The sequence below is a fragment of the Caloenas nicobarica genome, chromosome 2 (assembly GCF_036013445.1).
Source record: "Caloenas nicobarica isolate bCalNic1 chromosome 2, bCalNic1.hap1, whole genome shotgun sequence".
NCBI classification, from domain to species: Eukaryota; Metazoa; Chordata; class Aves; order Columbiformes; family Columbidae; genus Caloenas; species Caloenas nicobarica.
Window position 1 is genome coordinate 77,229,090 of NC_088246.1, and position 15,558 is coordinate 77,244,647.

A 15,558-nucleotide genomic window follows, 5' to 3' on the forward strand; every position below is an offset into this window, starting at 1 on the left:
TTCAGGATCCTGAGAGAAGGGAGCAAGTAAAAAATGCAGAATCACAATCCTGGACATCAAGAGAGCAGACATCTGCCTGTTCAGGGATCTGCTTGGCAGAGTACCATGGAATACAGCCCTGGAGAGCAAAGCCCACAAGAACTGGCTGATTTTCAAAGATCATCTCCTCTAAGCTTAAGAATGGTCCATCCTGACACGCAAAGGTGGCAGAAGGCCTGCATGATTAATAAAGAGCTCCTGAGCCAAGCATAAAAAGGAAATGTATAAGACATGGAAGCATAGATAGGCGACCCAGGAAGAATACGAAGAGTCCGTTCAAGTAGGCAGGTATAGAGGCAGGAAAATCAAAGCCCATCTGATTTGAATATGGTGAGGAACATGAAGAGTAGCAAGAAGGGCTTCTACAGGTCTGTCAGCACCAAAAATATGATCAATGAAAGTGTGGCCCTGCTGCTGAACAGAGCAGGCAACCTGGTGACAAAGGACACATCCTCTTCACCTGTGTCTTTACTAGTAAGGCTGACATTAAGAAATCACAGGCCCGTGAGGCCCATGAGATAGTCTAGAGCAATGAAAACTTACACATGGTAGACGTTGATGAGGGAAACATTCATACAAACTAGACACACATCACAAGACCTGGTGGGATGCATTCACAGGTCCTAAATGAGTTGGCTGATGCCATTACGAAGCTGCTCTAGAATGGTCATGGCAATCAGGGAAGGTTTCTGACAACTAGAAGAAAGGAGATATCACTGCTGTCTTCAGGAAGGAGGATCCAGGGAACTACAGGCTGGTCATCTTCACCTTGATCTCTAGGTAAGTGATGGGGTAACTAATCTGGGAAACAATTTCCAAATATAGAAAGGACAAGAAGGTGACTGGGAGAAGTCAGGCACAGATTTATGAAGATGAAATAATGCCTGACCAACATGATAGACTTCTATGATGAGATGACTGAGTTGGTGAATAAAGGAAGAGTAGGTTAGATAAGTGGACTGTGAGGTGGATTGAAAACTGGATGAAACGCTGGGCTCAGTGTTGTGATCAGTGGCACAAAGTCAAGCTGGACTCCAGTCATTAATTGTGTACCCAGGGGTACACAACGACCTTGATATGAGAGAGAGTGAACTCTCAGCAAGTCTGCAGATGATAAAAAATTGGGAGGAGTGGTTGATAATACCAGATGGGCATACGGTCCCTCAGAGGGACCTTAACAGGATGGAGAAATAGGCAGAAGGGATTCTCATGAAGTTCAACAAATGGAAGTACGAAATCTTGCAACTCCAAAGGAATGACTCCACACACCAGGACATGCTGGGGGCTGACAAGCTGGGAAGGGGCTTGGCAGAAAAAGGCCTGGGTGTGCTGCTAAACACCAAGTTAACCATGAGCCAGCAAAGAAGGCCAACATCATCTTTAGCTGCATTAGGATAAGTGTCACCAGAAGGTCAAGGGAACCAATCTTACCCACAAAGGCCAACAAAGAGCTGAAAGATTGGAGCATTTCTCATATGAGGAGAGGCTTAGAGAGCTGGATTTGTTTAGCATGAAGAACACTCAGAGGGGGATCTAACTGATGTGTATAAAAATAGCTGACGGGTGGTTGGAAGAGTACAGGTGACTGAGACAGACTCTTCTCAGTGGTATTGAGTGACAGGAGGTGAGACAATCGGCACGAATTGAAATATAGGAAATGGCAGTTAAAAATACAAAAGTTTGTGGTGGTGGGTGTTGCTTTTTACTACGATAGTGATTGAACTGCGCAGGTGAGGGAACAGGGTGCTCAGAGAGCTTGTGGAGTCTCCATCCTACTCAAAACTTGACTGGACATGGTCCTTTGCAACCTGCTCTAGCTGACTCTGCTTTGAGTAAGGGGGTTGGACTAGACAGTCTCCAGAGGTCCCTTCCAACCTTCAGCCATTCTGTGGTTCTGTAAAATTATATGATGTAAACTTCTGCAAGTTTCCCCTCCCTACAACAATCCCACTTTCTCACCACCCAGCATGCAAGCTATAACTACTTCAGGGTGCAGCAGAGATACAGGTGAGCACAGGTTTTTACATAAGTTGTAATTTTCTTCCCTGGGCTCTGAAGACCTTGTTGCTTTCTTTTTTTTAATCTTCCCTGCTGCCACTTCACACTCCATGCAGCATGAAAACATAGTCACATCAACAGGCATGGGGTCGAAATCATTTAGTAGTTCACAACAAGTTTGGTTCACAACAATTAGAAGTATTTGATACAGATAAAAACACAGAATAATCAGAAACAAGTAAGTTCTTTAATTTTGCCAGCATGAGGAAAGAGGAGACTAAAGGCCTTGCAAGACTGAGGCCTTCTCTTTGGAGAGCACAAAAATAAAGAAGGTAAAAGGGTGGATCTAGAGATAAAGCTGAATTCAATAGACAAGTGTAAAGAGATCCTTACTCGGGTGAGGGTTTATATGCTGAAAGTCCCTTGATTTTTACATTTCACCTTTCAGCTAACAGTGTAGGGTTTGCTTCTTAAAATGAATTCTTGCATGACTCCAAGCACCCATATGTCTGCAAGGAATTGAAAGTAAATAGAACCTTAATATCCCCTAAACTAAAGAACAAACAAACAAACCCAAATAAACAAACAAAACCCCCTGCCACGCACCAAACCTGTACACATCTTGCAAGGTGAAAAAAGATACCAAGCATTTACTGGCTTCTTTTAAATGTAGTTACATGCAAGTAAGATCTTACTGTACATAATACATCCATGGTCCATATGAAAGGAACATATATCACAGAAAAGTCAACACACTATTTTCGTATCTTATAAAACACATTTGCTATAAAATTTCTGACAACAAATGCCAACAGTAAGTAGACAAAATAACCTTCTGCTACCCAATACAATTTAAAGTAGTAAACTGAGCAATTGTGGCTATCTGCACTATGGCCAAATTTGACTTGGCTATTTAATAGCACAACTACTAGGATAGCAATAGCCATAAAACTGGAGCCATTTCTTCAGTCCTACATTTAACTGCTCAGTGCAATAGAAGTTTCAAGTGCTGTAAGAAAGTTTACTAAGGTTACACTGCCTTTTTCCTTCAGAGATCTAAAAAAAAAAAAAAATTCAACTTCTCAGTTCAATACAAATTAAAACAACAACAAAAAAAATCTTACAGCACCATCAAATACTGACGAGATCACTTCAGAAAAAAATAGTTAACAGGTTCATATCTTTGTGTGTGCATCTGCTGAAACACTGAAAGAAGAGACATTTATAGAATTTTGGCCAACCTGCTATTTGGATAACTGTTTTTCAAGACATTCAACAGACAGAGGTATATGAATATATAGTCATGGATAGCAGAATTTAGATTACTCCATCTGCATGCTACCTATACACAGTAATAGATTATTATTATTATTATTATTATTTAGAATCAATATATTGTAAACAATCACTCCCATGAAACCTAATTAAATGAAAACAAATCATGGTCATCACACCAGATTCCTAAAGCACCAAGAGCCAAAGCAGGACATTTAAAGACTGGTTAGAAAACATGAGGCTAAACTGTTTACTTAGTAACTATGAAGTGAATGTGCTACTGTTTTCTGAACATCCAATGGAGAAGCTATAGTGCTGAGAGCTAATCCCCATTTCTTACCAAAACAGACAGGAACGCACACTGGGTAATTTGTTCCTACCGATGATATCATTCTGTTAAGTGTACTGTTTTTAATAAGGAGCAAGTTTCAGTCTTCTCTCACTTTCTCCCATGTACAAGATCAGATCAGCCTCTCAGTGACCTACTTTATGAGTCATAGCCCTCACTATTTATGATTCAGAAAAACGTCTTCTCTGACAGTATTTCCCAGACTACTGTGGGTTCATTCCAAGAACCAATTTCATCTTCATTGGTTTCCTACAGGAAACCAGACCAACTTCCTATTATTTTATTTTCCTTCATTTCAGCACAGCTCACATAAACTAACTGGAAGCGAGAGTGATAGAAAACTTTCTTCTGCATAAACACAAGCCAATATAAACACCACCAAAAAATACTGAAGACGTCACTTGTTCAAAGTCACCAGAATGTGAAGCAAGCTAAGATTAGAAGTCTTCCTCCCTCCTTCCCCAAACATGAGGCACACAGGCAAAACCAGTAAGTTTATATAACTTGGTGAAAACATTCACCCTTAACGGGTGGCCTAGTTCTACTCCCTCTTCTAACACTGGGAATTGTTTTAAAATGGTTAGAACTGTTGGACTGCTTTTAAGTCCTATAAATACCATAGTCAAGTCCCCCAATCACCTCAGTCAACAGACTTGGGGTGCCTAGGTTCTCTCCTCAACTGCAACAACAGAAGTATTACTGGAGATGCTAGGAAGCATAATAAGCAGAAGTCCATCTAGATTTCTAGTAGGATTTCTTAACATTGCCTAAGTATTGGCCTGCTGCATTCAGGCTGGCATTTAAGAGCCATTTTGATGTCTCCCAATTGTGTTCCAACACATTAGATATCCAAAGGCCAAGACTTGGGTCCAGATCTGCATTGGCTCAAAATGTACATGCAACGAGATACTTGAGCTTTCCCAGAGCTCATGGCAGCATCATGTAAGACTCTATAGCAGCATCACCATCATTCCCTTTCACACCTTCCCAGTACTGTGACTTGAGCTGTTGGCAGCTACAGCAGCCACAAGGGGATAGTTTGGGACTACTATGTTAGTACCATGCTAACACCACACAAGGGACACAAGTAATTTCAATGGAGATTGTTATCCAAGGCACTAGTTCAAGAAATGCAATGCTAGAACATGTAGCTGTGGATTGTAAATACCCAGCAATGTTTGCTGGCTCATGTTTCGCTCTGCAAACCAGCAGTTAAAGCTGCCCTTGGACTCATGTGGCCTTGTTCCTATACTGTTGTACCTGAGCTAATAAACCCAACCAGACCCATGGTTAGCACAGAGCAAACTGGATAATTCAATCATGAAAGCAATTTAAAGGAAAGATTATTCTCCTTTCATCTCTATATTCTGCTGGTTTTCTTGTCAATAACTGCAGTCTTTCTACATTACTTCCTCTTGCTGGGTTTCAAGGCTTAGGGGTTGATGGGAGCAACACATTGCTTTTTGTAGAAAGGCTGACTTTCATAAGACTTAAATGCTCCTTCTGTTCTCTCTTCAAGAGACGCCAGGGAATATCACCACTTAAGAATACTTTCACATTGTACAAAAAAAGGACGGAGCATATGGCTGACAAACAATTTATTTCAATGACAATTTGCTACTTGGCCATCAGTTTCAGTTTGTAATCACAAAGTGAAGTATGAATGAGGTTTTTGCAAGTAAATAGAGCTCACCTGTTAGTAAACAAAGCTTTTCCATTATAGAGCAATATAACATAAAATATGTAAAGCATAAACTAAAGTTATTTGCTCTGCTATCTATACTCTTTGCTTATGATGCAGCAGTACTTGCCAGAGTGAAGTTGCTCATCTTCAACAAGCCCTTTTTGTTTCAGTTTCTATAATGATTTTTCCAACCAAAAACCCCAGAAATGTTACAATACTGTAGGCAGTAGCAAAGCTGTTCTCTCTATTTTTAGGTCAATCCTTCAAAGAATATCACCTGTATGAAAACTGGTATAGGTGAAGCCTTTCTGGAAGTGATGCTCTCAGATATACATACTGGTTATAATGCAAACAGGATAATGTGTTTTTAAGCACCATTTGGCTCAACAACACTCTATAACTCCTCCAATAGGACTGATCAGCAGCAAACTGCAGCAAAAGTTGTTTCACATGGTAGAAAAAGCAGATTTCTAAACATGCAAGTTTTGTTGATAATGACAATTTAACCTCATTATTCTGACATCTGAGTATATATTCAGTAGCAAGACTCGTGCAGTAATTCTGCACCACAGCAAATACAACTATTGGATTTAAGGCAGTGCTTACCTGTCAAAACCAGCAGTTCTTAAAACAGCTATAGATGTTGCAGTCTAAAACAATCAAAGCAGTAGACCACCACCAATGCGCATTCACAATTCTCAGTGCTAGAAGCTACTCACCTTGACATGGCTCTGTGCTCCCAGGTTGTATATCTCAGTGGGTTTGACTTCATTAATGATCTTCACCAGGCAGGTGCTGTCCGTGAGATCACCATAGTGCAGCTTCATGTCTTCAGAGTTTAAGAACACAGAGTTAATATATTTTAGTCCCAGAACAATGTGGTATTCTTGGTCCGAATCCTATTCCAAGCTTAAAATCCAAGTAAACATTTATTGGAAAAAGTTAAGACACCATGGGTTGAACAAGGTTTTACTTGTGTGTTGCCGCTGGGTTTTGTTGTTTCTTTTTTTTCTTCCTCCCCACCTCCCCTCCTTGCTTTAAGTACAAAATATATTTCTTTGCAGGAGACTTTCAGATTCTCTTTTCAATAATCTGATCTACCTAGCAACTTTTATGTAATTTGTTTAATAGTTTGCATTTCATTAACCCACGTTGTATAAATTAGACCAACATCAGAATTTCAGCCACAAAAACTGTTTTATTTTAGTTTAGGCTTCCAGTGTTTCACGCACAAAGGTTTCTAATAACTTCTTAAACATACATGGATAGTTTTCTTCTCTTTCCCAAAATGTTGCATGTTTAAGCTCACCACAGAATAATTTCACAACACAACAAAAATCCCTAAGGTATCTACAAGATGAACATTTAGGTAACATTACAGTACAATTCACTGCAGGTATTAATAATGTTTTTCATTTAAAAATATATAGATACACACTGGAAAGGAATTTCAGAGAACATTGTAACTGACAATGAAACATGCCTCATTGACAGTTACCAAAATCTCAGATGTGGTTAGATACATCGGTCATGCAGCTGTTACTTATCTTTTCCTGACTGATTTACTTTCTAATTTCTGCATGAAAATCTAGGTAAGAGCATGAGATGAGCTCCTGTCAAAATTAAAAGAGCAGGTTGCAATAGCTTATCAACTTGTCTTCGGTTGCAGACCCTGACTTGTCAAGAAGTCATTCCAGAAGTGAAATTCATTCTGATAAAACAGGTTTCATTTTTCCCTTATTAAAAAAAAAGTCACACCACCACACTGCTATTTACATATCAACAAAAAGAAAAATCTTGTTATAATTATTGACAAATTAGCTGTTTACATTTACTTGCTGTATCTATATAGACTTTAATTTGATGATTTTGACTTTAATAAACGTTTATATTGTCCTATCTCCAGGAAAAGAAGAAATTTCTATTTCAGTAGAGATTAGTGGTCTTCCCATTTGACAATGGTTACCACTTTTGGGGGGGCTATATCATCTACAGATACAACCAAATAGCCTTTTTTTTTTTTAATTCTGAAACCAAGAAATACATGGTTTATTACAAGAGACTACCATATGAATCCATAATACATTTTTTTAAACAATGTAGAGATATCTGAACTTTGTTTTTATTTGAGCTGCTTTGATTTGTTTGTTTGTTTGAACAGTTTAGGGCAGCATGGAAGTAACAGATCACACGGTTCTCAGGTGTTCAACTTTCACATTCCTATTCAACAGGTACTTGAAGCTCTTCAGGGTGATAAAGTGATATAGCCTAGCAGGTCACAGTATATTCTTGAAATCTGCTTTTACTTCCACAGTGCTTGAAAAGGACAGCTCTGAAGAGACCCAGCTGAAGCTGTGGCTAACAGATAAGGGAATCGTAATAATTTTTTTTTTTTTTTTTTTTAAAGATAACCAGGATTTAATGTGAGGGATGGCAAGCAGGTTATGACACTTCTTGTGCATATACATCAAGTATCCACAGTGCGAGCTGCCTTAATTCCTGCTACCAGTTCTATACAGGCTGTGCCAGAACAACACCAGATTTTCACTTGTGGGGAATGCAAACGTCCTGCTTCCCAAATGAAATGCAGTTCATGAAACTAGTTCTGCTTGTGGGCCACAGCAAGCACAAGATCCCAAACAGTTATAGGATAAAAATATTTAGATATTGGTGTTAAGCTGCAATCCTCAAAAGTGTTGATGTCCAGACCACCCTAAAAACTGCTGCATTTTCCTTGCAACACTAAATAGAGACCACAAGCAAGCACCATATAACCAGTTTCTTTGATGGCATCTACCACCTTTTTCAGGACAATTCTGTGGGCTGGTGGGAGCAGGAAAGAACTCAAATGTACTACCCTTTCTGTACTGGAAAAAAATGCTTCCCCAGGGAAACAGGAGGCCCTCTTCTTCCTCTGCTTACCTTGGCTGCCAGTTAAACAAAATCCCCCTGCCAGCTGAGCCAGCCTTTCAGAGAGGATGGAGCAGAGGACACTGTTACAAGAGAAGGACCAGGTGGCAGCAACTCTGTAGGAGCTGTAGGGTCTGAAAGAGCAGCTGGTTCCTCTCCAGCCTAAGAAGCAGCTAAGCAGGAAAGAGGTGCCATAGCCAGGATCCCTCTTCCTACACCAAAGACATTCAGTTCTGCCACCATCCCCAAGCCAGACATCAGGCTCAGAGCTTCCCAGGGGAAGGTGGGGTGGTCTGGGCTGACCTGAGCAGAGATACCCTCCCATGAGTATCTTAAATTTAAAGCTCCCAAAGGAGAATGCCATTTTGGTCTACTATCAAGTCTCCAAAGCTTCTTGTCCAAATGGCTTTTTTGAACATGAGAAGGGCATGAGGCATTGTCCATTTGCTGACCCATGAAGAAAAGGTCTTTTCAGAGTAACAGAAATGGTCACTAGAAATGGGGTTTGTTTGGTGAAAAGTTTTATAAACACAGATTAAACATGAAAATCTTCGTGTTTTAGTAATATTATGCAATCTGAAAACATCCTTAGCAAGCAATAGCTGGAAGGCTTTCTTCGGGAAACTCCTTGTTTTCCTTCTTGTTCTCACTACTTTTTTTTGTAAAAAGAGGTTCACTGTCTATGAAGATCATCATCTTGCAACATGTAATCAATTACTCATGGGAAGAACACACAGGGCAAAGACAAAATTAGGGTTTGCTCACATCAACCACTATTGCTTCTTTGCTTCCTTCAGTACTGCCTGGAAACCCATTGTTTCCAAACAGTTTCCATGGAGCTGCCTTTCCTGAGATTCCTGGTCCAATTCTTCCTCCTCCTCCCATTCATATGGCTGCATTCCTCAGTTAAAGGAAAATGAGATAACAAGTGGGGAAAATATTTAAGGTCTGCTTTCTTGTTCCTTTCTTCCATCCCTTTCCTTAAATGTTCATATACATATTTATTGCAATCTACATTGTCTTCTCAAATCACTTTTCATATTCACAAGGTGGCCCTCACAATGCACAGGTTCCTGTTTGATTTCTTTTGCTTCATTTTACCTTGTAAGCCGTGAATGTAGCTCAAGGAAAACAGTTCTTATATTGTCCTTGACAGAAGCATGTTTCAGTATTCTTCATGAAGATATTTTATTCAATTTAACCCCTCTCTCAACCAGATATTTTAAGGAGCAATGTACAGTAAGCAGCAACTACTCACATCAAATACCACTGAAGTCAAGTCAGAATTTAAATTTTTTTAAAAAAAAATTACAGGCAAAGATCAAATGAGATCTAAAAGTTGCATTATATACTACAATTTGATAAAATTAGGCTCTGCTTAACCATAGTGGCAAGCAGACTTCAAAAGACATGAGATTTATTTAAGGCATGGAGTTATTTAGTGTTAACAATACCTTAAATCAGACTACTTAGGACAGCGTCAGCCTGTACAACTCCACATAATATGCATAGTATAGAAAACCATATGGTTGTTAAAATGTTCAGTCCTTCTGCTGAACTGGAACTTCTCATTAAGTGACTAGTTAACCTTCTTCAAGGCAAAATACTCAAACAATTTTTGCAAAGTGTACACTAAAGGTAATAGTTGCAGCTTTTCAAATTATCATCAATAATAGAGAATACAGTAAATCATCAGCAAATTTCCAAGAGCAATGCCTTTCCTTCAGGGAAAACAGGTGGTAGTTTCCTTGGGTGCAGAAATTCAGAAGATCCAAACATTCATTCTGTCATCAGTAAGAACTGATTCATGCTGTCATACAGGCTGTCCTCAAACCTCCACCTCCATCAAGCACTAAGAAGCTCATAAGGAAACAGAAGTGGAGTGCTTAAGATAACTGCCTCAAAAAACCCCACACTTCACTATTCTTGTATCTCAGTGTTTTCAACCTCACAGAGCTTTTTGCAGGTCCAGCCATTTTCCTATTGCTACTGCCTTACGTGTAAACTGTATCAGCATTTCTACGTAACAGAAAGCACCTTCCTGGACCCCTTCCATATTTTCCCCTCTTGGTAACTCACACACACAAGAGTATCTATACTTTGTGTCACATTTTCAAAGAAAAATCATCACTTTTCTTTCTGAGACGGAGCAGCTAGCTAATACAAGCAGAAAAAAGGCAAGGTTACCTATCAAGGTATTTTGTTTGTTGGTTTTAAATAACTAACCCTAAGTCAAGTAGAGCTTAAAAATAACTACACATTAATAACATTTAGGTAGAGGAAACTGAGATTCCCTTCCTGCTCCTGGGGACCTTTCTCCACCAAACATACACCACAGACTAAAGTAAAAAAAATAAATATAGAAGTCTTACTTCCTTCAATGTGAGCCTGTGGGTTCTTATAGAGATGTTCAATCCGGCCTGTATTAAAAGAACTAGACCGACGAACGATGCCATGGACCTGGAGATTGAACAAGGAAAAAGACAAGAGGAAAGTGGTAATCATTAAGAGGAAAGTGTTCATCATCATCACTGTTTTCAGATGGGCCTAACCCTTATGTCAGATTAGAGCTTGTCTCTGTTTCTAAAGGAAGACAGTTATCCAAATCGTAACAAAATACTTTGGAGATGAGCTCTGATGCTATCATATTTATTTTAGTATCCTCGAGTGGTTTCACCTTCTCCCTTGTTGACACCACTAGGAGCCCAAGTATCACACACAGCACAGAAAACACTGAATTGCCCTAGAGCATCATCTCCTAGTGAGTGAGACTTGCCAGTATTACTGGAGTTGGAGAAGTAATACGTAAATCCCAAGATAACCCCTTCTCCCTGGTTGCAGAGAAGTCTTTCTGGAGTCAGAGATGATGGGCATGGAAAAAGCAGCAGCAGGAGATTGGGCTAGGGAAAGGAAAGAGGGGGCAGAGAGGGGAGATGGGAAGGAAAAGATAAGACAAGGGGAAAGAAGCAGCAGGAGCTGCAAAGCCCAAAGACATTTTAGAAAACAGCTGTTATTCACTTTCTGGAGTGTTGGAAGAACAGCCAGAACAGTCAGTGCTGTTTTGTGGACCTCATGAGTCAGTGTTCTCTAGCGAGTTACGAGACACGCAAGCAAACCTAAGGCTGAAACACAGGTTGAGAATTTCCTTTAACCAGCCACAATAAGAAAAGTGGTGGAAAAAACCCCACCGGTTCTGACTAGCATTAAAGAAAAGCCTATTTGTGTCTAATACATTAGAGAAATTGTTCAAACACTGATCCTGTTTCCTCCTCATGTAAGATAGCCCCATGCATTCTGCCAAAATTCATGTTAACTTAGGTTACCAGATGCAGAAGTTGTGATTGCACAAGTGAAACCAAGCTTCAGCACTTGACTGTCCTCCACTTCTCCCTGCCCTTTATTTCTGGAAGTGATCCTTTACACTTTGATGCATCCTACACTTGCTTGGGTTGGGCCATCGCTTCACTCTCACTTCATATTAACTGGTACCTGCAAGAATATATCAGCAGGAACAGAAAGGGTTTGGGGTTCTAGTTTGCTTTGGTTTAGTTTGGGGATTTTTCATTTACACATATCACAAGCTATAGATATTGAAACAGAAAACACTTCTAGTTCCATCTTATGTCTGAAACTTAACTGAGTAAAAAGGTATGGACAACCACAGTGAGACCAGTTTGCTGCTTAAAGAATGAAAATTTGGTGGCAAGATCTCTAATAACAGTTGAATAGCTTCATCTTTATAACTTGCAAGTCAAATTTATGACATAAATTTCCCTCCATCCCACATAACAGGCTTACAATGTACATTGTTCGAAAATCCAAATGCTAAACTTTCCAAAGCTGAATAAAATATTTGCATTTTGAGGATCAATGGGGAACTGAGAAAAATGGGCTTCCAAAAGAAATTTCCATCAAATAATGAATTTATGAAGATAAATTTTCAAAGTTCTGTATTAAAAGCCCTATAAAAATAATTACTTATAGAATGTGAGGATAATAGAAAGGGACATAAGGTTTACAGAGAAACACTTTACAAAAAGACACTTCCATAACAACTTCACTTTTGAAAAGATGCTGGAAATATTTTTGAGCACTCAAATGAACATCTGTTTTGCTGAGTAAAAATTAGATTTTGCAGTTTTAAAGCATCAAATTATCCTAAGGAAGCTAACTGAAGTGCTCTGCAACTCTTCGAGCAAAATTAGATATTTTAGCTTAGCGTCCTGATGAGAGACTTCCTGAGCTCTCAATTATCTATCTCCGAAGTCATGCTGAAATTCAAGTTCACACAGATGATTGACCAATAAGTTGAATCTTGCCAGCTTGAAGCTTGATGAAAGATGGTGCTTGCAAGGGCTTTGTGTCAGCTGAATGGCTGTGATACCATTTGACTAATGAGGTGTGATAAACGCAGTCACCCCAGGCCTTCAAAAAGTTTCAGCAAACAAACAAATCCAGCATCCAGCAAAAAAAAGAAAACATGCAAACCCAGCTTCTTTTTCTATCTTTTTTTTTTTTTTTCCTCTCCCACTCCTTTTTCTGGTATGCACACACAAGAGAAAGAAAACCTGCCAAATGCTTAATCCATGACAGCGATATTACCATAAAAAAACTTGATGAAAGGTACCTTTGTCTGCATGGGACAAGTGAAATGCAAACTTTGTGACAAGCCAAAATGTGTGCAAACCGGTTAATCTAGTTAAGAATGTAAGATCAGTGGATTTTTCACTATAAGGTTTGATCTTTAAATAGATTGAAATTTTTTTAAAAAGTCAAATGAAACACCTTAGTTAGGAAGGCAATCAGTTATCTTGTGTATCCCTGTGTTCAGTTATTCAGAAACAGGTTTCTAACTGGGAACGTAGGAAAGAATTCCAACAAATAGGTGGAGAGTCGAAGAACAGAATAAAAAACCCTCTGCCCAATTATTGCAACCTTTCTATTGTGGAAATGGTTATATTTCATTTTAAATGCAGTTAGCAGCTCTCACTTTCATTGTGGACTAGGAAAGAGCATGTGCTTTTGCCTTAATAGTAGCAGAAGCAACCACAACGATATCTCTCTTCCCCAAATGGAATGGAGAAATAGTAAAAATAATCCATTTACAACACTCAGAAAACAACACCAATAAGCAGATCAATCAACAAACCAGGAGAAAGGATCACAGAATCACAGAATCACAGAATGTTAGGGATTGGAAGGGACCTCAAAAGATCATCTAGTCCAATCCCCCTGCCAGAGCAGGAAAACTTAGGTGAGGTTACACAGGAAGGCGTCCAGGCGGGTTTTGAATGTCTCCAGAGAAGGAGAATCCACAACCCCCCTGGGCAGCCTGTTCCAGTGCTCTGTCACCCTCACTGAGAAGAAGTTTCTTCTCACATTTAAGTGGAACCTCTTGTGTTCCAGCTTGAACCCATTACCCCTTGTCTTACTGTTGGTTGTCACTGAGAAGAGCCTAGCTCCATCCTCGTGACACCCACCCTTTATATATTTATAAACATTAATGAGGTCACCCCTCAGTCTCCTCTTCTGCAAGCTAAAGAGACCCAGCTCCCTCAGCCTTTCCTCATAAGGGAGATGCTCCACTCCCTTAATCATCTTTGTGGCCCTGCGCTGGACTCTCTCCAGCAGTTCCCTGTCCTTCTTGAACTGAGGGGCCCAGAACTGGACACAATATTCCAGATGAGGTCTCACCAGGGCAGAGTAGAGGGGAAGGAGAACCTCTCTGGACCTACTAACCACCCCCCTTCTAATACACCCCAGGATGCCATTGGCCTTCTTGGCCACAAGGGCACAGTGCTGGCTCATGGTCATCCTGCTGTCCACCAGGACCCCCAGGTCTCTTTCCCCTACACTGCTCTCTAATAGGTCATTCCCCAACCTGTACTGGAACCTGGGGTTGTTCCTGCCCAGATGCAAGACTCTACATTTCCCCTTGTTATATTTCATTAAATTTTTCCCCGCCCAACTCTCTAGCCTGTCCAGATCTCGCTGGATGGCAGCACAGCCTTCTGGCGTGTCAGCCACTCCTCCCAGCTTGGTGTCATCAGCAAACTTGCTGATAGTACACTCAATTCCCTCATCCAAGTCATTGATGAATATATTGAACAGTATTGGTCCCAGAACTGACCCTTGAGGCACTCCACTAGATACAGGCCTCCAACCAGACTCCGCCCCATTGATCACAACTCTCTGGCTTCTCTCCTTCAGCCAGTTTGCAGTCCACCTCACTACCCGATCATCCAGTCCACACTTCCTCAGTTTTGCCGTGAGGATGCTGTGGGAGACGGTGTCAAATGCTTTGCTGAAGTCAAGGTAGACCACATCTACTGCTCTGCCATCATCAATCCACCTTGTTATGTCTTCATAAAAGGCTATGAGGTTGGTCAAACACGACTTCCCCTTGGTGAAGCCATGTTGACTGTCCCTGATGACCCTCTTATCCTTGATATGTCTTAAGATGGCACCAAGGATAAGGTGTTCCATCACTTTCCCAGGGATGGAGGTGAGGCTGACCGGATGGAATAAGCAAGACAAGATTAACCATGTGCAAAAGCATGGAAAGCACAGACTGGCTGAGAAAAGACTTCTCACTAAGCTATGAAGCAGTATTACAACAGAAGTTATAAAATCCAATATTAGAACACGCATTAGCTTTTACTAAAAACCCAGAAAATACTACATTGTGGAGAGATTAATTTGGCCGCCCCTTTCCTTCTGTTATCACACATTTTGGAAGCATCTTTCATGACTGAGAAAGCAAACATTCTCACATATATGCCCAAAACACTTCAAAACCATCAAATCATACCATAATAATGTGATTGTTGCTTTGCTGGGCCACAAAAACATGATATTGCCAGGGAAAATTATGCAGCAAGCAGTAAGGAATCAGACTCCCTTTATTTTAAGGAAAAGGTAAATGACAAGAATATAATTAATTCAAGAGAAGGGGTATATTTTTGGGTTTGGGGTTTTGTTTTGGGCCTTTTTTTTTTTTGTTTTTTTGTTTGTTTTTTTTCTGGTTTGTTTTTTGTTTGTTTGTGTTTTGTTTTGTTTTGTTTTTTCTCTTTTTAAACAGAGAAAGCAAAATGCAAGGTTTTCATTGCTGAAGTATAACTGCAAAAATAAAGGAGCCTTTAGTGTGGACAGAGAGAGGGAGAAAGAGAACAAACAAGAGAATCTTATTCCTCTATGTGGTACATTGCATCATAAATTATTCCCTAATTCCTTACAGTTTTGGCTCACACAGGTCACTGCTTATCTGAGTTGGCGGGAAACATGCAACGGAGCTATACCCTGA

General features: G+C 40.0%; 1 protein-coding gene across 1 annotated transcript in view; it reads right to left on the bottom strand.

The window, feature by feature from the left end:
* GMDS (GDP-mannose 4,6-dehydratase) overlaps positions 1-15,558 on the bottom strand; it is a 422,070-nt gene that overhangs the window by 335,349 nt on the left and 71,163 nt on the right. The window contains exons 3-4 of the mRNA XM_065629846.1: positions 10,628-10,715; positions 6,065-6,174 (exon numbers count right to left, since the gene is read on the bottom strand). Of these exons, the coding sequence (XP_065485918.1) occupies positions 6,065-6,174; positions 10,628-10,715 (198 nt within the window). The remainder of the gene's footprint in view (positions 1-6,064; positions 6,175-10,627; positions 10,716-15,558) is intronic.